The 23,631-nt window shown below is 43.9% G+C and overlaps 1 protein-coding gene across 15 annotated transcripts in view; it reads right to left on the minus strand.

Annotated features, from left to right (window-relative positions):
* Window positions 1-2,780: 2,780 nt before the first annotated feature.
* Window positions 2,781-23,631, minus strand: part of Zeb1 (zinc finger E-box binding homeobox 1) — a 173,480-nt gene continuing 152,629 nt past the window's right edge. For all 15 annotated transcript variants that reach the window (XM_042277940.2, XM_076572435.1, XM_076572424.1 and 12 more), the window contains 5 exons: window positions 19,472-19,674; window positions 17,062-17,167; window positions 9,456-11,260; window positions 7,004-7,184; window positions 2,781-5,247 (listed from right to left, as the gene is read on the minus strand). In XM_042277940.2, the coding sequence (XP_042133874.1) occupies window positions 4,649-5,247; window positions 7,004-7,184; window positions 9,456-11,260; window positions 17,062-17,167; window positions 19,472-19,501 (2,721 nt within the window). In that variant the 5' untranslated portion in view covers window positions 19,502-19,674 and the 3' untranslated portion in view covers window positions 2,781-4,648. The remainder of the gene's footprint in view (window positions 5,248-7,003; window positions 7,185-9,455; window positions 11,261-17,061; window positions 17,168-19,471; window positions 19,675-23,631) is intronic.

Here is a 23,631-nt window from a genome sequence, read left to right on the forward strand (position 1 = left end):
TACTTGTGAAGGTTTTGAAGATGCCAATTATTACAGTGGTTACCTCCCATTCTAACTGCTGGTAATTTGTGACTTGGTGTTAAGTTTTGTCTGTTTTTCCTACCCTACTAAGATAATCACATAGCCCTACTCTGTCAATCTTACTGTTAATGGGAGTTACACTACTTGGCTTTTGATGCTTCACGAATCTTGATGTTCTAGGGCAAATCCCACTTACAATATATTTTCCTTTTGATAAAGTGTTCAAGTAACTTTCTAACATTCAGTTATGTCTTTGCATCTTTTTTTTTGAACTTAAGTCTGTAGCTCTTGATTTGAAATACCATTGTTGGTTATCTGAGCTTCACAGGCACTTGAGGAAGGAGATGACCTGTGAAGAATTGTTACAAACTTCTTAAATGTATGAAAGAATTCACCAGTGGCACCATCTGGTCTGAATTTCCTCTGGAGGGAGGTTTTTAGCTGTCAATTTGATTTCTTTAATATCATTTAGGTTATTTATGAATGAGCTCTGGTAATTAGGGCCTTCTAAGAAGGGTGTCACTTTCATCTAAGCGGTCAGATATATAGATATGGAGTTATCACTTCCTTACCTTCCTCTGTAGGATCTGGAGACTGCCTCATTTCTTTCTCAAGATTGGCAATTTATGTCTTGTCTGTCTTCCTTGGTCGGTATGGCTAGAAATCTATCTTTTCAAAAGCTGAGTTGGTTTACACAGCTTTTGTTTATCTCATTGTTTTCTCTTTTCCTTATTATTGGCTCTCTCCTGCTTTGTTCATGGTTTTTCCTTTGATGGTTTGAGGTGGAAGCTTAGATGAGTGAGTCCTTTATTCCTTCCTGTTGTCAGCATTTAACACTGTGCATTTTCTTGCATATATCACTTTAACTTTATGTTACAAGTTTTGACATAAGACATCATCATTTGAGAATCATGTTTCCCATCAGGAAGAACTTGATATGGCTTTGTAATAATTTGGGAGATCTTAAAAATGCATTTATTACTGGTTTACAGTTTAAACATTTATATGATTCTTTGTGTGTGTGTGTGTGTGTGTGTGTGTGTATGTATGTGTGTATGTGTGTGCACATGGCATACATATGGTGTTCAGAGGACATTATTTTTTCCTTCCACTGTTGGTTCTGGGGATGGAACTCAGGTCACCAGGAGTTCTTGGCAAGTGCTTTTGACCCCCTGAGTAGTTAGGGGAACCTTCTGTTCCAATCCTCTCAAATGTGAGAGTTCTGTTGGGCCCTATAATGTTTTTTCCCCATAAATGGCCCAGGTGTTATTGGGGTAAATTTTTTCTTCTCTGAGCAGAGGTGCTTCTGAAGGTCTGCTGTTCTGAGACAGAGTTAATACATGATCGTCCTAATCCAGCTTTCCAGTGATCTCAGGTGAAATCCATGAGATTTCTCTGTCAACTTGACCACTTTCAAAGTACATTCCCCCAAGGCTGTCTTTTAAGTTTGCATTGAGATTGAGAAAAATCCTGTCTCCCTCCACCGTCAACTCTGTCAGGTTGTGTATTGTTTGAGGGGTATTTTTTATTCCTCTTGTCTGGGGCTGGGCCTGTTTCTATGTGGCCAGGAGAATCCATTTCAACATGAAATGTGATGCAGGCTGGGCAGAGGCATGAACCTTGAAGCCAGACAGGCCAGTGCGCAGAGCCTCAGTCTACTTACTGTGCATGTGGTCACGGGCATATGGCTTTTCTGTGGATTTTTAAGGCTCAGTGGAAAATACTCTTGATAAAGGCAGCAAGGCAGATGCATCTGAGGGTGTGGCTGCTGCCTTTTTGCACTGTGAGGGAGCCGTGGGAAGAACGGCTCCTTGATAATGCCTAGTCACGATTTCCTCATTGGCCCTTTAGCCACATGGGTCCTCTCCAAGCTTTACCTTTGTGACTACTGGACACCCCCTCAGAACGGCAACTTCGCATTTAATAACCTTTTACAGTATGTTTGTTTATGGGGTTTGGTGTTAGGGACAGAGGAAATCAGGCAGCCTGATGACAAAGGACATGGGAAGTAGGGCCCTGGCACAGGAAGATGGGGGGCAAATGGGAATGTGCAGCTCTGACATGGGAAGTTACTGTCAGAATTGGGTCTATCAAGTTTGAGGTAGTTCCACCCTCAGCTTCCAACGTCTGTACCATGCACCATGAAACTGAGCACCAGGAAGACACCTAGAAATAAGCTCTCCACAGATCATAACAGAGCAGCCGAAAAGGCAGTAATTTGTTGTATCTCCTATCCTGAGTGCCTAATAACTCAAATAATCCCACTGGCAGCTTATGGGAATCATTTACCATGTGGATTCTCAGATGTGAGTGCGGCCAGGCTCTATCAGCATGCAGCCTCTACACCCTCCAATGAACAGCTGTTGTAGCAACTAGTGAGAGGCAGTCTGCTGGGCAGTGGGCACCTGGGGTGACCGTGACAGAGGGAAGGGACGCAGGGACAGCACAGGAGCTGATGAGAAGGGTACAAAACCAGCAGAGTCAAGCAAAAGGCATCTAAACTCAGATATCCCTGAAGCACCCTAAGGGTAAGGCCTTCTGGGATGTGGGTGGAGGGTTCCGGAAGAAGGGGTGACCCAGGCAGAGGGCTTCCCCGGGGCCATTTCCCCACAGGAAGAGGCAAACTTCATGCTAAATGTCTAACATACTTAGTGTCAACAAACTCAGCTCAAGATGAATGAAGCTCTGGGATGCAAGGCCCATTTCATAGACAATTTTCCAAAGAAAATCTTGACAATGATCCAAAGAATGAGAGCGGGTCAGGCTTGTTGATGCATTTTATTGTGAGCTGGGAAGTCTGGTAAAAAACTAGAAAATGACCATGGTGTAACAAGGAACTTAAAAGGAAGAGTCGGATCGGTAGCTTACATACATGGATACAGGAACAAATTGGCACAACATGTTAAACATTGTTCCCAACACTGTTTACAGAAGGCAATTCTAATTTGGCTTGCTAAGGGAATGAGTTATGGCTGGGCTAACTCTTAACAGAAGAACTGCAGAGCATCATGCTATGAGTCACACAGTGAGTTTCAAAGTGTAAGAGTTTCATATTAAAAACTGGGGAAAGGGAGAATGACTTGATTGTAGTTGTAAAACTAATACATTCCCATTTAAACTCTGCTCGACAGCCCAAGGCGAGTATAAATGTTAACAGAACACTGTTAAATCAAATCCCAATGCACGAGAACCAATTGCATCTCTACTTTAAATCTTATCAACTTTCCAAAATTTCATACTAAAATATATTATTGTATTAATACAAACTACAGTATTATACACTACACTGTGTAATAAATAAAGAAATATAAAAATAAGACACATAAATATAAAAGTTTTCTAAAACTAAAAGTACGTGTCAGTAAGAAGGGTATTAATACTGCCAGGCTTGAAGACGTACAGTACAAAATGTTGCACAGATCTATAAACTAAAAGAAAGAAAATAATACTGATAGGTAAAAATCAGCTAATGTTGTTCATCAACTGGGTCCGTAATAACTAACATTTGGAAACGGTTGTGAGCCAAATTACCAATGGCTTATCCATGTCTGACACGCAAGTACATGGATGAAGTAGTTTAGAGAATTTCCCTTTTGTTTCTGTAGAGATTTCTGAAAGTCAATCAACGTAAAATGAATACTGAGGAACCAAAGTATGAAATGTCCCAGTGCTTCAGTTTCTCTGACAGTCAGTGGTTTTGAGTTTTATTTGGGAATTTTGAAACATCAAACAAATCAACAAATGCTAGTTATTGTAGGCCACACACTGAATGAAGGCAGTTAGAGCCTTGAAATACTGGGAATGGCACTTACAGCACACAGGTCTTGCTTAAGGCCAAAAGAGACCCAACGCTTGCTTCCTAGAGATCCTTCATAGTTGCTCCCACGTACGTACGCAAACACAATCACCAACACTGATTCTGCCGACTCTGCCGTCCTCACCAACACTGTTCGTCCCTGCAGTCAGAACTCAACGACAACCTTTGAACTCCATTTCAAATCACATGAGTAAGAAACTTCAGTTCTTCTCTCGGCTGCTTCCTTAAGGCTAGCAATACATGTTAATGACAACATGGCGTCTAACGTAGAGGTCCTACCTCCTGACTGACTTGGTAACAGGTAGTCAGCACGGCTGGAACTGCTTTCTACTGCTCTGTGAAGGGAATTCTGTAGTGCAGAAGTTCTCACATTTTAAAAAAACATAATAAAATACTGAAGCGGATTTAGCATATGTTTACCAATAAAAAATTATAAAATTTCTCCCATTGTACAGCTTAAGAATGAACCAACGTAAGAGTGATAATACTGATAACATGCCAGATGCTCATCCAGCTTCCTGTAACCTGCTAAGAAACCTCTGTTCTCTGAGTCATTAAAGTTTTCTAATCTGCTTCATGTTACAAACTTGTTCCTAACTTTGAAAACTGCATGAAAAATTACTAGGTCTGAGGTTCAGGCACACCCGGATTTTTTTTTTTTTTTTTTTTTTTTTTTTGTATTTTGTTTTTTTCAGTTCTGACATTACACAGTAGTGAGCAGGAACCACAGCACAGGGGCTGTGTTTCCATGAAAAGCGTGGGTAATATAGAGCAAATTTCATTACCAAGTAGAATTTCCTTCTAGAACTCCTAGGCTTCATTTGTCTTCTCTTCCGACAGCTGCTCGCTCCTCTCGCTCGCCTTCTGTTCTAAGCTGCCTGCCTGCTGGGCAGCTCCGTCCTCCATTGCACCGTCAGTCTTGGCTGCTGCCTCATGCTCAGCTTCATCCACTTCCTCTTCTTCTTCCTCCTCTTCCTCTTCCCCCTCTTCCTCCTCACCCTGTGGGTTTTCACATTCCTTTTCTTCCTGCAATTCTTCCATCTCTTTATCCTCCTCCTCCTCTTCCTCCTCCTTTTCACTGTCTTCATCCTCTTCCCTTGTCAAACTTTCTCTCTCATCTGAGTCAGCCTGGGAGGGAGACGCCCGGGCACCAACACGCTCATTCATCAGGACTTCCGGCCCAGCCTCTTCCTGCTCCTGCTCCGTTCCGTCTCTCTCTTCAGCCTCTCTCTTGCAGTAGGAGTAGCGGTGATTCATGTGCTGAGAATAGGATCCCGAGTGTGAGAAGCGCTTTCCACACTTGTCACATTGGTAGGGCTTTTCTCCAGAATGTAACCGCATGTGTTCAATCAAATGATGCTTGTGTTTAAATGCCTTTTTACAGATTCCACACTCATGAGGTCTTTTACCTGTAAGGTTAGAACACAGAGATGAAACAAAACAGTGGCATAAAGAAATAAAAGAGCTTGTGAGCATTAAGGGACATTCAGGTTGTGGAAAGGGACAATTATAGTTTCGTGCTTAAGAAACTAGCAGGTCTCCAACTGCACTTATAACACTATGGTTTATCTTTAATATGTGAAAATTCAAGGCTACACACTGTAATTTGTAGAGGAGGTCAGTGGGAATTACATAAGGCAGAAATGCCAAAAATACATTCATCAAGACCACACGGCAGGACATTAAGTGAGGCTCTCATGAGCCATGGGTGGCAAGCACCGGAGGCCGGAAATCCCTGTTTCCAACGGTATTTTAATGTCTCATATATTTCTTTACTTATGACCGAAGATTGCTTTGACCCCAGGAAACTGGCTTTTGCCCTAGAGGGCCATCTTGCTCCTGGAGAGTGGGCGTGAGCTTGAGCATCACCGCAGACATGGACAGCAGCAGCTGGACTAACAGGGATTGGCTCTTAACAACTCCAATGTCACGAGGCAGTCAGCCCTTCAAAATGCAGAAATGACTGGCTATCTCTTTGTACAGCTAGGACGTAATTTTAACTTCGCTATTTGCCAGTATTTAACTCTTTTTAAAGAATAAGAACATTTTCTAATTCTCTCAGTGAAAATAACTAGAAGGCTGTGGTCCGAGGCCTTGTTAAAGGCCCAGGTTTTCCTACCTGGTACTACCTTTTAGCTCCAACAACTGCCAAGGTGTCAGTCACACTGCAACATACAGATGGAAAAAGAAAGAACACGTCTCCGTGTTTCTTCTCACCAGAGTGAATGAGCTAACACAATTGATAAGCACATGAGAGGCATGTATGTGGACACTAGCTAAAACAGCTGATAAGGGCCAGGGAAAAGAGGCTGGGGATTAGAGTTTAAGATTAAACCAGTCCTTCATCCAGCCATCTTGGAGAGAAACTGGCTGGCTGTGCAGCTTTTATCAGCTAGGAGTCTGATAGTTTATATCAGAATTCTGTGAGTTTTCTGAAAGCAATTCAAGCTGGAGGTCAGTCATGGAGGGAGTTCTCGGGCCACAGGGGTCTGCACATACGTCCTAACGGGATTCCTGGGCTGCAGATACACGTACTGAAATTGACCAGGGTGGCTCTGGAGAGAGGGAACTGGGAAGGTCAGACTGGCAAGGGTTTTCTGTAAAAGCCCTTTAGGGAAGGGTCTTGGGATTGGCTGGCCTTTGTACCAACTGCAATCACTCAAATTTATCGTTGGCCGGAGCAGAAAAGCATCCTTGGGCAACAAGCAAGTTAGGGTGTGACTGAGAGAGATGAACCATCAGCTAAGATGCTGGCTTTCGATTTTTACCTTTTATCTTCTTTAATCACTAGAAACGAAAAGTCCGTTCTTGGCTCACAGGCATTAGAGAGATGAGTGGAGCCTTGTGTTATCTGTAAGACACTATTTGCCAGTCCCTAGACGAGCCCAGGGCTTGGGTATTTTGTGCAGAATTACAGAATCTCAGAGCTGAAGGGATCTTAAAATCAAGTTCAGCCTCTCATGCAGAAGTTCTTTCTAAAAAGCAAAGGTCTTAATTTAAAAACCTTCAGGTGGTCAGAAGGCAAGCCTTTAGCCAGGATGGCTGGCACTCCCGGAACAGTTGCCTCCTGAAGCTGGGCCCTCTTCCCGTCACCTCAGCCCACTGTCCCCACAGTTACCATGGCAGAAGCTGAACTGAACCTTGTGCTCGTGTCCACTGACATACCTGTGTGTTCATATTTGTGTCTCAACAGTGAGCTGCTCTTCTGAAATATCTTGTCACACAGGTCACATGCATACATTCCGTTCTCTGTCTTCCGAGTTTTCTTTTTGGGTGGTGTAGAGTCAGAGTCGTTCTGGTCCTCCACGGTGGAGACTCCTTCTGAGCTAGTGTCTTGCCTTTCATCCTGAGGGGGAAAAAGATTAAATTTCAAATGAAAAGACACACAAGAGATAGGGTCAGTGAGATGGCTCAGTAGGTAAAGGCACTTGCCACCAAGGCTGAGGACCCAAGTTGGATCCCTGGGATCCACAAGGTGGGAGGAGAGAACTGGCTTCCACAGGTGTCCTCTGACCGCCATGTCTGAGTAGAGGCATGTGAAGCTTCGCCCCCCACTGTCCATAAATAAATAAGTGTAGGAAAATCAGATAATGCACGGGAGGTGAGCCTCATGTTAGAGGGCGGCTTCCCTCACGCTGACCACGAGAAGGACACTATAGTGACAAGACAGATGGGCTCCCGGGTCACTGGGAGACAGAAGTGGGGCTGGGGACAGCACAGGAAAAATCATGGTGAAAACATTTCTTTATTGGTAAGAGGGACGGCAGCCACAGTTACTTGGTTCTGACAAATTATGAATTGACAGCAATTTTGCAGAAAGGTTTAATCACTGAGCTTGCTAATTCATCATTCATTTACAACTTCATCATTTACCACACTTTTCATAAAAGATTCTGGGATTCACTAAGTAAATATTAAGACACAGTGTTTAGAAAATGTCTTTAAACTGTGCCCTCCACTCTGGGGGTTCGCACCAGCTGTCTTGGTCTGACAAAGACAGGTTTCTTTAGTTCACATTTCCTCTGGAATGAGGAGGAGCAGTGTGAGAAGGTCTGTGATTCTTAAACAGTAGTAGCCGCCTGTCAAAAAGAACCCTTACAATTCTCCTAGAATGAACAAAAGACAACATAGTACCACAGACAGTTTCAGGGAAGCCATTTGAGGAGGAAGGCGCTCTTCTCAATGGACTAATCCTGCAGAGAGCCTGTTGCAGACTTAGGTCAGCTAAGATTTGTGTTTTTCCTAGAGTCTCCCAGAGTGCTGCCTCAACCCACTGATGTCCTGAAAACAGCCCTCTGCCTGTCACTGTGGCTGCTGGTGCGGAAGTGAGTCCCCTCCACAGCTCCCTGACATATCAAACAGTCATCTGAAATGGTCAAAGCTCCGTTTCCTTTCGATTCCAACGTGTCAAGAAGGGCTGGAAGACGGCCAAGTGGGAAGATGCTGGCTATACGAGCATAAGGACTTGAGTTCAGATCCCAGCACACATGTAAAAGCCAGGCATGTGTGACGCTCATCTGTAATTCCAGCACTGGGGTACATGTGAATGTGTGTAGACAAGCAGACAGTGGAGACTCACTGCTAGCCAGTCTAGACAAAATGGTAGGCTCCAGGTGCAGTGAGAGAACCTGTCTCAAACATTAGAGTGACTGAGGAAGACAGTCATTGTCAACCCCTGGCCTTTACATGCACACTCATGGGTAGACACACCTGTACATACAGAAGTATACATTACACACACACACACACACACACACACTAGTGTTTTGTACACCAGCAATCTAGTGTCATTGGTCACGTGGACACTTTCTTCAGGAGTTACTACAGTCTGGGGAAGCCCAAGGGCAGCAGCACTGAAGGGCACCGCAGATAGCAGGGCGCATCTGAGCAGGATCTGGAAGTAAGTGCAGCTGTACTTGTAAGATCAAACAGCCACCTCTGGTATCTGATTCAGTTAAAGAAACTGATGAAAAAGTGGTGACATCAAGGTAGTGACATGACTGGACAGACTTCGAGAAACATACAGCCATACAGCAGAGTTCTATCCAAAACCAAAACCAAGCAGGCAAAGCAAAACCCCTCTAAAGAGGGGAATGCACACCCGGGCCTGCAGCCGTACCCCACCATAATTATGACCAAACACTCAATTCACAACCCACAAATGCATGAGCTAAGTTCCCAGCATACTCTGTTTCATTAAAACCTCCTAACAAAGGCGTTGGCACACGCTGCACCAGCAAAGCCTTCCTGGTGTTTTATGGTAGATGGGAACACAATTGTTTACTTAATGATCATAAGCAAAGTAGAAACTTACCAATTTGAGAAGTCAACTAGAAAACCAGAAACCTAATTAATGAGTATTACAACTTTTCTCTTAAGCTTCTAAGTTCAAGTATGTCTCCAGCTGAAGTGTACGCACTATTTTTCAGAGGAGAATACACTTTAAACTGTAGCTGATGCCTCCACCTCAGATTAGTAGGCAAAGGAAGGCATCCTGCCACACAAGGGAAGCAAACTGGTTAAGTTCCTTTTAAACATAACAGTTGTACCAATCTGGTTAACTCTACAGTAGATGGAGGTTACTTCACTAAAAAAAGTTAGCTAGTACTTTACTAACCTGGTTTCCGTTTGGCTGGATTACCTTCACCGGTGGTTCCTGCATTGCAGGGCCGACTGTAGCGGAGTATGTATAAGCCACCTGGGGAATCAGAATAGTCTGCTTGTTGGCAGCGAGTGCACGTAAGCAGGGAACACTGTTCTGGTCGGCAATGGCCACGATTGTGGGTAACTGGGCAGTGACTGTAGGAATAGCAATATTTATGGGATTGGCACTTGGTGGGATTACATTTACAACTGGTTCTGAGTCTGTAACACAGCTGTCCTTTTGTGGCTCCTTTTTTGCACAAGACAAGTTCAAGGGTTCTTCCTGGACAGAATAAACACTGTTCTGGTAAACACTACTGATAGTCGACCTTTCCAGTAACTCTCCCTGTTGCTTTGGTAGTGAGAGGTCGAGAGGTTCTACTTGGGGCTCCTCCTGGGCACCGTCTGCCACGCAAGAGTAACCCTGCAGGTTCCTGGCCGAGGAAAGGTTGAGAGGTGAAGGGGATGATGTGCAACTTCTGGAACCATTAATGGCTGATCCTACTGGCAAAACTGGGGAGCTAGTCATCTTGAGAGGACTCTGTCCACTTGTGCTGTCTTCTTGGGGCTCACTTCCATCTGCAGGTTGAGGCTGTTCATCGTTCTTTGCAGGGATGTTGACCGTGCCTTTTTCTGGAGAAGGTGGTTCAGGAGACTGGCCCGGAATCTGTCCAGCTTGCATCTTTTCAAACCACTTTTTAACTACATCTAGTGGTAAGTTCACAGAATCGGCGATCTTTGAGAGCTCGTCTGCGCTAGGCTGCGCGTTCAGAGCGTAGTAGGCTTTTAAGAGAGACAGGAGGTTCTTTAAAGGTGGCTGGCTGGGAGACAAGTCGCCATCTCTGGCTGATGAAGCAGAGGACTCTGGCTTCTCGGCTTCTGGGGCAGGGGGTGGAGGCTGGGCAGGGTGCTCTGGGTTATAGTGCTTTAGTTCTGGAAGTGCATTGAGGTCTCCTGGGCAATCGTCACACAGAAGGCAAGTGCTATCATCCACAGCCCCATCAAAGCTTTTGTCCTTCTCTGATTTAACAGTAAGATCTTCTGGTAACTTCTCACTTTTGCAGCTGTTTGTTGGGGCTGGGTTTTCTTTCTTTAAATTCTGAGGAACAACCTGAAGTTGGCTAGGCTGCTCAAGACTGTAGTTGATGATAATTTTGGTTGTTCCATCTTGATCAACTAAAGGAAGACTGATGGCAGAAATAACAGAGTGGCCACCCTGTTGGATGGATGAAGCACTGGCTGCTTCTTGCTCTTTGGATGCAAGACTGGCTTGATTATTCTCCAAAACTTGCCGTATTACGTTACCGTCTACCGCCACTTTAAGTACATTCTGAATGTCACTTAGATTGATACTTATGGGAGACACCAGACCAACCGTCGGCAGAACAACAGCTTGCACCACGCCCTGAGGAGAACTGGTTGCCTGCAATTGGCCACCACCGCTGAAAACCCCGTTTTGTAAAGGGGTTGAACAGTTGATTCCTGAAGCAACCACTATGGGTTTGAACTCATAATCCACAGGTTCAGTTTTGATTTGGTTTACAGAAAGCGGTTCTTGAAGGGGTTTATTCTCTATCTTCTGTCGTAGCTGTGGGCGTGTGGGGCTGCCTGGCGATGCCGAAAGAGATGGCGAGGAACACTGCGATGTCTTGAGTCCTGATCTGGGCCTCCCATTCACAGGCATCAAGCTAATACACTTCTTACTGCTTATGTGTGAGCTATAGGAACCAGAATGGGAAAAACGTTTCTTGCAGTTTGGGCATTCATATGGCTTCTCTCCTAAACAACAAAATAGATTCAGTGAGTCGTACATTTCCACACTGCCACACAATAAGACATAGCGATTTTAAAAAAACAGGACTCCCCTGTGTGCCCATGACACTATTTATTTACAGCATTATTTCAAGTTCAAAAGCTACAGAAATGTTAAAAACATGCGAAGTAGAACCTTCCTCTGAATGGTGTGCTAGCCAAGCAGGGGCCCTTCTTAACATGTGCACAGCATTCCTGCCATGCTCTGTAACTTCCAATAATGCTCAAATATCAAAAAGAATCAGTCTACTCTTTTGAGTAACTTTTTCTTATCCTATTTCATCAATCTGTGTAATGTTGAGACTCCACACAAGCATCTGTAGAAAAAAATTAATGTTAGAGGAAAGAAAAATAAATGTAATCTCCTCTCAGACTTAACAAGCATGCGTGTCCTTGATTGATAAAAATTCCCACGTCCTTTCAGCTCCATTGGAAAAATCTTTCCCTTATGAGGAGGAAACCCTTAATAGAAGCATTTGTAACCACCAAATTTCCCCCAGAGACCAGGCTCTCTTGCAGACTGGGGACCAAAGCATCAGCTTAATTTCTCATGCTAGTGGGTATGGTAAAACTTTGTTTTTATGTTCAAACAGATTAATTCAGTTAAATCCAACATTTGTGTGAACTGGCAGGAAAAGCACTATGAAGTCAGAGACGCCCACAATGGTGGAAGCCTCTCCTGAAATGCTGTCTAGAGTAGCCAAAACATAAGACATCCTTTCTCTCTGGCCATCAGATACCCTTTAGGAGAAAATTTTGAGAAGTACTGAGATAAAGGCATTACTGTCACATGAGTCTAATTTAAAATTTTTTATTCCAACTTTGTTACAGTCGATTAGCTGCTTAGTAAGAGGTATTCTCTGGGTCTAACTAGCCATTGTCTCTAATACCTATGGTGTGGGTCACATGGATACTCTTACACCATTGAAGACTCGTGGTTCCTTAGGAAATGTGAGAATGCTGATCTCTAGTGAGTGTTACAGCAGAATGTGTTCTTTCCTTCAGGCTAAAGGAAAGCACTGAGGAAGTCCGTGTAAACGCTGCTGCTGCTGCTGCTGCTGCTGCTGCTTCGGGGTCAAGGCTGAGGAAAGGTGAACCCACCTTCTCAGCAGGGTGCTTCTCTGAAGGAGATGCTAGAATTTTAAGGGATCTAAGAAGCCTCTGCCTAGAACTCCTTCAATAGGGTGTGTCTGCATATTTGATTATCATTTTCTGCTTAAACTGTTTAGCACAAGGCAGGTGACTCCTGCAGGACCCCCCAGGGAAGACAGCCAGGCTCTTTGCCACAGAATGGGTTCAGATTCTGACTCCAGCATATACCACTTCAATTTTTCCAAACCTTGGTGCTTTGGCATGTGAGTAGACACATTCCCACTGGGTTGCTGTGAAGGTCATGAGATTATATACAACACTTTCAGCATGCTCCCTACAAACTGCAGTGTTTCCTTTAAAAAAGCAATTTTACCAAGGGACAGGCTGAGCCAGAGCTGCTGGTTCTCACACCCAGGCCTTCCCTGCTTTCCCTTCTGACACTACACACACACACACAGCAAGGCTAACCTTTTCTTTCTTTCTTTCTTTTTTTTTAAACAAGCAAACCTTCCAATCCACTACATGCTGTCTTCAGCTTCCCTGTAAACTGAGGAAATCAGGACCCTTTACACGCTTTCTCAGGACAGGGTTCTCAGGACCGTTCCCTACTTACTTTCCTGCCTCTGGATGTGCTCCAGTTTATCCAAATGTTGCCAACAGGCTGCTTGGAATAGGAGTCGGCGCTCAGAACGCCTTCAGATGTACAGTGGCCGTGTGATAAAGGGTGTGTGCCAATTCGGCTCTGTTTGACAAGGGTCTGCTCTAGCTCATCTCTGTTCAAATGTCAATGACTGGGTAATAATGAGGCACAGGAATATTTCCTACTAGAGAGACAGGCAGCCAGGAATACTACAGTGGGTAAGGCCATGGCTTGAAGTTGGGAAGCTGCTGACAGAGCTCAGGTATGTCATTATTAGCCAAGTGATCTTGGAGGAGTTAGTCAAGTATTTTGAGCCTATGTGTCTTTATCAGAAAAGGTGGGTGTAATAGAATCTACCTTATGGGGCTATTTGAGACCTACTGGAGTAAGTAGATGTCATCACCCCAACACTTCACTGCTGCCTGGAAGGATGTATACAGAGTAATTATTCTAAAGCCAAAGGTACTATGTCAGAAAACTGGTTTCTAATTTCAGAGCTTTATGTTTACAGCATGACCCAGTTTACCTTGGTTATAAGGTTTGCAACCAGCTTAGCCTGGAGTTCTGTCAGGAAGTGGCACTACTGAACTAGAGATACAAACTGAGGGTTCTTAAGGGCTAAGGAAAGGGGTGGTCGGATCTTACATGAGAATTTGCAGGCTATAATACTGAGTCCAGGTAATGAGTATGCCAGTACTCTGTGGGGGGCTTGTACCCTGGGCAGGGGTGCTTTTGTCTTCCCTGAATGGAGACATGGGAGCCTCAAGGGCACAGCTCAGATCCTAACACAGCATATCTGCCCATTAATGCACACGGCTCTGCCCACTAATGCATACGGCTCTGCCCACTAATGCACACGGCTCTGCCCACTAATGCACACGGCTCTGCCCACTAATGCACACAAATCTGCCCATTAATGCACACGGCTCTGCCCACTAATGCACACAGATCTGCCCACTAATGCACACAGATCTGCCCATTAATGCACATGACTCTGCCCACTAATGCACACAGATCTGCCTATTAATGCACACAGATCTGCCCACTAATGCACATGGATCTGCACACTGCTATACATGATTTGCCCATTAATGCACACGGATCTGCCCACTAATGCATACCCCACTACTGCACATGGATCTGCCCATTGCTATACATGATCTGCCCATTAATGCTCATGGATCTGCCCAGGGTTCATAGCTAAAGCTTTATGGTGGTAAGAACAGAGTAATAATCCAGGTCATTTTAGGGAGTATAATTTTGGACTCTGATCCTCAACAAATTTTAAAAGCTAAAGGAAAAAAAATAACTAAGAAAAAAATCACTATAGATGTTTTCTGAGGAGTGTGCAGTTCACTCATTATTAGGCACTCTGAACAGTGAGTGCTTTTCAAGCCACCTCAGGGAAGAACTTGAGTTTTGGGTTTGTTTGTTTTTAAGTTTCAATCTATTATTGCCTGTAATCTTGTAAAGTCTAAAAAAAAAAAGGGTCCAGTGAGATGATTCAGTGGACATAAGTTCTTCCCACAGGTCAAGCCTGATGACCGGAGTTTGAGTCTTGAGACCCTGTGGTAGAAGGAGATCGCCAACTCCTGCAGACTGTGCTCTGACCCGCACAGGTGTGCACCGTGGCACACACAAGCACACACAAAGCAAATTGTTAGAAATAATGAAACTGTCACAGCAGTGGCCTGAAAGCAGTTGCTCAGTCTCTTTCATAGTCTCAGCTTCTATGTCACCTACTGGAGAGCCCAGGAACAGGAGGCTGGCAGTGTGTGCAGGCCCTGGCTGACACCTGGAGAAGCCCTGCTCCAAAGTCTTCCTTTGTCATAAACCAGACTTTCAAAGTGCTGTAAACTGGGCTGTATCCAAGTGACCACCCTGGGGAAACATGTTCCTAAATCACACTTGGGTGAAATATCAGTAGCCTCTACTGAAGAATCCGATTTAAAAATAGAAACTCTACCAAGTCTTCCTATAGCATTTCAAAATAACTCGGATGATGAAATAAATCATATTTTGTTCTTTTTAGACTTCTTTTAAAGATTTATTTATTTTTATGTGCACTGGAGTTCTGCCTGCAGGTATGTCTGTGTTGAGGGTGTCAGATCCCCTGGAACTGGAGTTACACAGAGTTGCAAGCTGCCATGTAGGTGCTGGGAATTGAACCCAGGTCCTCTGGAGAGCAGGCAGTGCTCTTAACCATTGAGCCATCTCTCTACTCCTCATATTTTGTTCTTTATGATGCTCCAAGGAACACTTTCCATCAACCAAATGTCAGGATGACTAGTCCCATTTTACTCAAGTATTTCCGAATCTGTATCACTTGCTGAGTTAAATGTACGCATTCCTCGTATCAGAGAAGTTGAAAAAAAAAACACACATATAATACATGACGTGTGGAGAGTAGCATGAAGGGAAAATTTTGTGCTTCCTGAACTGGCCTGAACTGAGCTTTTAAGCATCAGCACATCGTCTGATCATCAAGCTCTTGACCATATAAACTCATTTCCTCATTTCTTGATTGTGGTAGTTTGAATATCATCAGCCACCTCTCCAGCATCACGTCTGCCTGCATGCCGCCATGTTCCACCATGATGAAAATGGACTGAACCTCTGAAACTGTAAGCTGCCACTTCAATGAAAGTTTTCCTTTATAAGAGTTGTGGTGGTCATGGTGTCTCTTTATAGCAATAGAAACCCTAACAAGGACACTGATTAAGATGGGGTTTTCATCACCACGCAGGATTTCTCCATTAAATTTCAATGTCTTATTTCTAGACCAGTGTTTTGATCTTTGGAATAAGCTATGCATCCCAATTTGTTCCATGAAGAGAGATGATAAATGCTAATGTAAAACTACAGCATAAATCTTATTCAAGTTTTGGCTTATTTTTGTTCTTTTTTTTTTTTTTTTTTTTTTTTTTTTTTTTTTTTTTTTGGTTTTTTTGAGACAGGGTTTCTCTGCGTAGCTTTGCGCCTTTCCTGGAGCTCACTTGGTAGCCCAGGCTGGCCTCGAACTCACAGAGATCCGCCTGGCTCTGCCTCCCGAGTGCTGGGATTAAAGGCGTGCGCCACCACCGCCCGGCTTATTTTTGTTCTTTAACCCTAATTTCAGCACTTATAAACCCTGTGTTTAGCTAACATTTCAAATCATCTCTAGTAAGAAGGAAGACTATTATCAGTGAGCACTTTCAGTAACACAGGGGGCTAAGGAATAGTACACTGTACATTAGCACACTGTGCAGGCTGCAGGAGATAACCTGTACATTCTAGAAACATTAATAAATAATATGTGAAGATAAATAAGAGCTCCCTTTAAGGATCTTGGTTTGAGCATTTTCAGGGAATGACTTTGGCCTATATATCACTGAGGGTTAATTTAATGGTTGATACAGTGAGAGTTCCAGAAATGGAATTCCAAAAGATACAGAACTACCACTACTCACAAAGCCAGCCCACAACTGCCTGGGGGTTCATCAGTGCATTAACCATCATGAGGTCGGTGATACCAAACGCCACGTTCTCACATTCATTGGTTGATGGTTTTGTCACTAAACTTACTTACTTAAATAAAAAACATCCGATTTTAATCAAAAGAACCGATCTGACAGTGTGATGTGGGATTGCTAAATTTTCTTTATAAACTTTTGTCATTAAATCTACACAACAATGCAAACTGATGTGAAATAGAAAGGTACAGACTCTGGAGATACATCTTTCTTTTAAATTTTCACTTATGCTACAATTCTTCCTCTTTGTGTTGCGTTAGCTCTCTGGGTCCAGAGCACCTGTCCACAATTTTATTCAGTCCTTTTTTACTTTTCTCAGGTAAAGGCTATCTTCACTTGTACTATATTCACGTGGGAACATGGAGTTTGCTGTATTACATACTTTAGAGGTTATATACTACTACAATACCATTCAAACAAAAGGCAGCAAGTAATCCTTACACATGTGGACCTGTCATGACAGACTGACTCATGAGCACTGACAGCATGGTTGCACAGGATGCAGGAAGAGGGCACATACTCACCACTGTGAATCCGTAAGTGCTCTTTTAGGTGGTGTTTGTATTTGAAAGCTTTTCCACATTCAGTGCACTTGAATTTACGATTACCCCCAGACTGCGTCACATGTCTCTGCAAGAAAGAATTGGTGTTTTATGTCTCACATTCCAGATGAGTTTGATGATTTCTTCGTCTGTTACAGGCCTGAAATTGTAGCAGTCACAAATACAGAATATTTACCCAAAGTAGAGTAGTATATGTTTTGCTAGGATTTAGGGATGGTCTTGTCTGCACTCTAGATTAAAGATAAAGAAGACAGGCTGTCTATAGAGATTTGCCAACAGAACAAGGACCTGACTAGAGTACCAGGTCCATTTCAGTATAAGGCATAGCTCGTGTATGTTTGATGTTTCTAAAATATGCCTTAATCTGATGATTTTGAATACACTTTAATTTTTTTCATTTTAGTTTCGTTTGTATCAGTTGTGTGTGCTCCCTGCTGTTAGGACTTTGTCCTCTTCCTTTTGGGTCCTTATTACCTGGAATGGGGGTCTGACATGTAACAGAAATGGAAATATGTATCGAGCACGTACATACCTCTCTAAGACATGGAAATGCTCACCCCTTAGTCATAGTGTGATTTCACAGGCCTGAAGGACCAACATTCCTGAAGGGTTTCCAAGACCCCTCAGCCATCTTTTCTCACACTGCCCCCCAATCCTCATCACAGCTCCATTTAGTTCACACCCACCAGAAAAATCCTCACAAAAGTGGTCGTCATGGTCATTGCAGATTTTAAGAGTTTGTTTTTATGGAGTAATTTCAGCTTTGATGTCTGTCTACTCTTTGGCAAGGGCCTTCACTACTGAGGCAAGATGGCGGCAGTTGTGGAGCAGGTCTACTTTCAGAAGTCCCACAGACATCTCCTCCCTAAGCCTCGGCTGTGCTGTGGCTGCACCAGCCTCTAATGCAGAGAGCACTCTGTGGGGCTGTTCCTGGCAGGCCACCTCAGCAAGGCCCAGGAGCAGGCGGCCACTCCCCATTAGCTCCTTCCAGGGCAGGCCTTCTTCCACTTTCAATGGCTCCTCTCAGACTTCACCATTAGGTCACCGCTGCAAACCCTGGTCCTTTCCTTCAGTACCACTCTCTCCTTATTACTAGATTTCGTGAGTGATGTCAAAGTCCTGAGCAAGCAGGTTGACTGTTTCTTCTTTCTGTTGACTTTTTTTTCCATGTGTATTTATTTTTATTTTTATATCTGCATTCCCATTCCTAGCTAGGCATATTTGCCTATGTGTGCATTTTCCCCCCCTAGAGCTGAGGACCGAACCCAGGGCCTTGCACTTGATAGGCAAGCGCTCTACCACTGAGCTAAATCCCCAACCCTTGTTGACTTTTTTATAGACATTATCCATCAACTGAGTGAAGGCGTGAAGACTCCTGTGGGACAAGTGCCTTAGAGAAGAACCCCCCCCCAGAGTTCTCACAAATCCCCCCCCCCAGAGTTCTCACAAATTCCCCGGTGTGTGTTCATGATCCTGTGATGTGAGGAGCTGGACCAGTGCTGAAACCCAGACCTCCGCCACAGCACCCCGCTGCACTGGTACTCGGTTACTGACCACAGCACCCTGCTACACTGGTACTCGGTTACTGGCCACAGCACCCCGCTACACTGGTACTCGGTTACTGGCCACAGCACCCGGCTACACTGGTACTTTGGTTTGTAAAGTGAATGGAAACAGGTATCAGCTTGCTTGCTGGTAGCTGACGGTTCCCAACCAGGACATTGTAAAAAAAAAAACAAAAAACAAAAAAACAATTACTAATGCTGCTTTGATTTTAATCTTAACTAGAAAGCCGACACTTGAAATGTAATTTATCGTACAAACACTCAGTTTATACTTTTGGTTGTGAGCCTAGCCTTTAACGGCTGAGCCATCTCTCCAGCCCAAACACTCAGTTTATACTTCTAGAAAATGTGTACGGTGACTAAGCCATCCAAGTTGAGTCTTCGGGCTAAAAATTCTCAGACTTTATAGAGGAGGCAGCTTCCTTTTCTACTGCAGACAAACCATAGTACCTTATACTTAGTAGTCACTACCTCCAGGAAAATAAAAAAAATTGAAGCCTCCCCTTGATTTGGTTAGTGCCAAAGTCAAGCGGTTTAAAGACCAATATTTATTTTCCTACAGAAAACATGTTGCTAGAACATACCCTGTGGTCTCTCTGACTCAGAGGGATACTTGTTATGGTTTATGCAAAACAAGTTAGGATGGCAAGGCCTTACCTGAGAAGAGAACTCACTAACCACCCTCTCGTGTCTGTAAGACTGCGCCCAAGGCAGCTTCCCCGCATGGCCTGTAAGTGCCCCAGGGGCCGCCTGTCCCAAAGCTCCCCAGGAGTGGGAGGGTGGCAGCCCCTGCTTCTCTCACTCACTTGCTCTCTTCCTGACTTGTGCGATGTCATGTGGCGTTCAAGCTGGGTCCTGTAGGCAAAGGTGTAACTGCACAGGGAGCAGCTGAAATTGTCCTCGTTCTTCTCATGGCGGTACTTAATGTGTTCTTTCAGAGAGGTAAAGCGCTTGTAGCCTCTGTCACAATATGGGCAGGTGAGCAACTGGGAAAATGCATCTGGTGTTCCTGGGAAGGGAAGGGACACTGTAACTTAAAGCATCCAAGCAATATGGTCAGCTACCACCGAGTCCCCGGGCCACACACAGCGGTAGAGCCGCTCACTTTACATCTGCCCTCAAACGATGGACTTCCATTTATGAAAGAAACAAATGTGACAATAAATACACAGAAAGCAAACAATTAATTCAGCATTCACCCAGCTTTCGAATCCCCTGTTTCAGAACCATTTCTTCCCTTGGTGTGTACGGCTAACTGAAGAGACACAGGTGAAATCAGGATGGAGTCACACGGGTAAGCACGCGCGCACTGTGTGGGAGCTCCGTGCAGAGTCTGCTCATGACAGTCCACTGCTTACTCAGCACGAACTCCCTTCCACTTGAAAACGACACTGTAAGTTACTGGCACAAGTAAGCAGTGCAGTTTCCAAGGCGCCCTGGAGTCAGGTGTGGTCACATGATTTAGTTCACACCTTGGAGCACCATGACTGATGATCCTAAACGGGAATACTCTGCCGACTAATACTACTGAGTCGTTTCCCATATTTTATTTCTTTATTTTTTAAAGAAATTAGTTCATAAGTAACATCTTACTGTAAATAGACTCTCTACTTTCTTTAATTTTAAATTCTTCATAGAAATAGGCGACCTAAGGTAGTTTGATAATACTCTTTAGATGTTTTATTATACACACATATTGCTTTACTGGAGGTCAAGTCCATGTAAACTACATGTCTTACTTAAAGACAAGCCTGCAGATGAGAGACTGAAAACCTGAACTTTAAATGACTAGTCAAGTATGTTGAAATATCTACAAATATGTGAGTAAAAATCAAATAACCAGAGCTCCAAAGTTCACCGAGGCATCTTTAGCTGCTAGCTAGCAAAGCACTTGATCCGGAGAGTTTGGTTAAGGATCATTCTAACATAGACTCTTCTTTTGGAGAAAACCGTGCTATGTTTTGCACAGGCCAATGGGAAACCAGCATTTTGGGGCCTCCCCCTTGCCAGAACGCCTAGTGCACCTGACTGATTCTAGTAGTGATCATGCCAAAAGGCAAGATCTGCTGCTCGTGGTGTTTGCCGGCATGGCAATGGCCCATGGTTCCATTAACTGAAGAACTGCTCTTCCCCGGGTGCCAGGGAGCTGTGCGTGCTCATTATGTGCTACAGTTTGCCTTCATGATTCGACTGTACAGTTAGTAAGCAAACTGTTAACGAGCGGAGAAAATGACAGAAGGTTATGCTATTTGAATAGCAACTTATTTTCATAAATCAGTATATTGGATCCTCTTAAACATGAAGTAGGGATTTCTTCTTTTCAGTCACTAGCAAAATACAGTAAAAAGTAAATGTGAATGTGTTTTAAGAATCATAGAATAAAGGAGCTAGGGTGGGTTGATCAAAACTATGAATGTATGAAAAAGCCTTGTGGAACCCTACTACTTTATAAGCTAATTAATAAAAATACAATTTAAAAAGGAGTCTGAATGGTGGTAGCCTGCCCAGGTGGACAATGCTTCCTCAGAAGATATGGATATTAAATGGACCGTAGTGCTAGGGGTTGAAGCATTACTGGTCAGGGAGACCCCAGGAGCCCCCAAAATTCAGGCTATTGTCATTACTCCTGGCTGCTCATCAGAACTAGATGGCCAGGCCCTATTCCTGAAGACACCATGCACTTTGGTTTCAGGACATAGCAAAATCAATCTCAAACTTACTGGGAAGCTTCCTGCTGGTTAGCTTTTCTAGTGCTGGAAGGTGCAAAGTAGGGTCACTAGGAAGGACAGCTGTCAATCAACTTAGCCTCTGGTAGACCCTACCTATTGCAACACTGAGCTGCCAGGAACAATGTGCCCACTGGAGAAACAGTGGCCCGACTGCTTTGGGGACAGCCAATAGCTGGAGGCGTGCTCCACAGGAGGGGTTCATGTCGGACACTGTTAGCCTGCTCAAAGCCTCTGGTGGGGAAGTCACGGGTGCTGGGGGAACCTGCTACCACTATCTTGCTAAACGGTCATGCTGTCACGCTGCCTTCTGGATATTTCTGCTTAGACCATGGATTAGCGCTGCTTTCAACCTTGGTTGAAGTGAACAGCAGTAAGGCCGACTCACAACTGGTCAAAGTGCCGGGAATAACTGACTGTTGAATGCGCAGCCCAAACAGTACATTGATACTGATTCTCCCAAACTTCAGGGAGCAATGTGGGAAGAAAGGCTGAAGGATGTGAGTGGTCAGGACAGGAAGAAGTGCTCTGAATGCTGTCTTCTCGTATGCCACGGCCACTGCTCTCAGGAAATCACAGTGGCTATGGCTGTTTGGATACATACTCGACAATTCAAATGTTTACTACTTCAGAGCAGTTAGTCCCCCACTCGGGGTGGGGGTGGGGTGTTTACTGCACTGACTGGCAACGACAACCCTCATAAGGCTGAACATACTGGGTCGATTGATGGAACAAACCTGTATGTTTGTATTTTTTTTTATCAAGGCTTTTAAAAAATTATTTGTTATAAAAAAGTTTTACATATATGTTTAACTTTTTTCCATTTCTCTTTCATGTCTGTTATAACCTCCTGCATCTTTGAGTGAAATGAAAACATATTAGAAACAAATAGCCAGGAATTGAAAGTAGAAACAGTAGTCTTCCAGTAATACAACAATAGCAACTATGAGTTCTCTAAGTGCCCTAACAGAACCCAAAGCACTAATTATTCAACTGAATCACAGAGACCCTTGAGCTGGCAACTACATTCTTCCAATCCACCTGCTTAGCATGCTAGAGGAGCAGTCCTTGAATGTTCTATGCTTACTTCCTTACCACAGCTTTCATTATAGGAAATCCTGTCCATTCTAGACTGAACCATGTTTCTTTTCTATGCCCCTCCCAAGACAGAACCATACAAGGAAGCACCGTTGGCTTTGAACTCATGATCCCCCTGGCTCCAGCTAGTGCTGGAATTGTGTGTACATTACCACACTTGGTTCTTGTCCTGCTCTTTTCTTAGAGTTGATTCTTGATTTAACAAAGATACAGTTGATTCTTGATTCAACAAGATACAAGATGCTTGATGATAGCATCTATTTTCTTCTGTCTTTGTTTTAAGATCTTTGTGATAAGATCTCATGTAGCTTAGGTTGGCCTCCAGCTTACTATGTAGTTAAGGATGGCCCTGAATTTCTGATCTCCCTGCCTCCATCTCCTAAGTGTGGGGATTACAGGTGTGTGCCACTACACTCAGTTTATTTCATACTAAGGAGAGAACTCAAGGCTTGGTGCATGCTAGGCAAGCGCTCTACATCTTGGCTGTTTTCTTTCTTCATGCCATCTTTTCTCAATTTCCTCAAAAAAGTTCAAAGTTGACTGTTTGAATATTAAGCTAAATCTATCCACTCAATGGAGAACCCTGGAAAATTTAAGAAGAATTTAGGAAATTAACACTCGATGAATCCTTGAAAATTTTAAGACTCTTCCTAGTCTCAGGACAAATATGACATCAAATTAACTATAGGGACACTTACATGTCATTTGCATTTGATTATTATTCTTGGAAGGAGAGACTGGCGGTCTGTTTCTGGGTAGGAGTTTTGAGCATCTTTTTTGTTTTATTGTATCTTCACCCTTCTTTACTCACTCACCCTGAAGTGGACTAAAGCACATCCAGAGAAACTACTGCTCCCAAGTTTGTATGCTTTCAACCAGACCACCATATTTCACTCGCTAGGAGAATATTAACAAACAAAAATTACCCAAGGACAGAAGGGGCCAAGGTCTGCCTCCCTTCTGGCAGCAGCAGCATCTCAACGGGAAGTGACCCAGGCACCGCAGAAGAGCCTGGTGTGTCAGGGCCTGGTGTGTCAGTGCCTGGTGTGTCATCAGGGCCTGGTGTGTCGGTGCCTGGTGTGACAGAGCCTGGTGTGACAGTGCCTGGTGTGTCAGTGCCTGGTGTGTCGTCAGGGCCTGGT

Source organism: Peromyscus maniculatus, chromosome 5 (assembly GCF_049852395.1).
Source record: "Peromyscus maniculatus bairdii isolate BWxNUB_F1_BW_parent chromosome 5, HU_Pman_BW_mat_3.1, whole genome shotgun sequence".
NCBI lineage: Eukaryota > Metazoa > Chordata > Mammalia > Rodentia > Cricetidae > Peromyscus > Peromyscus maniculatus.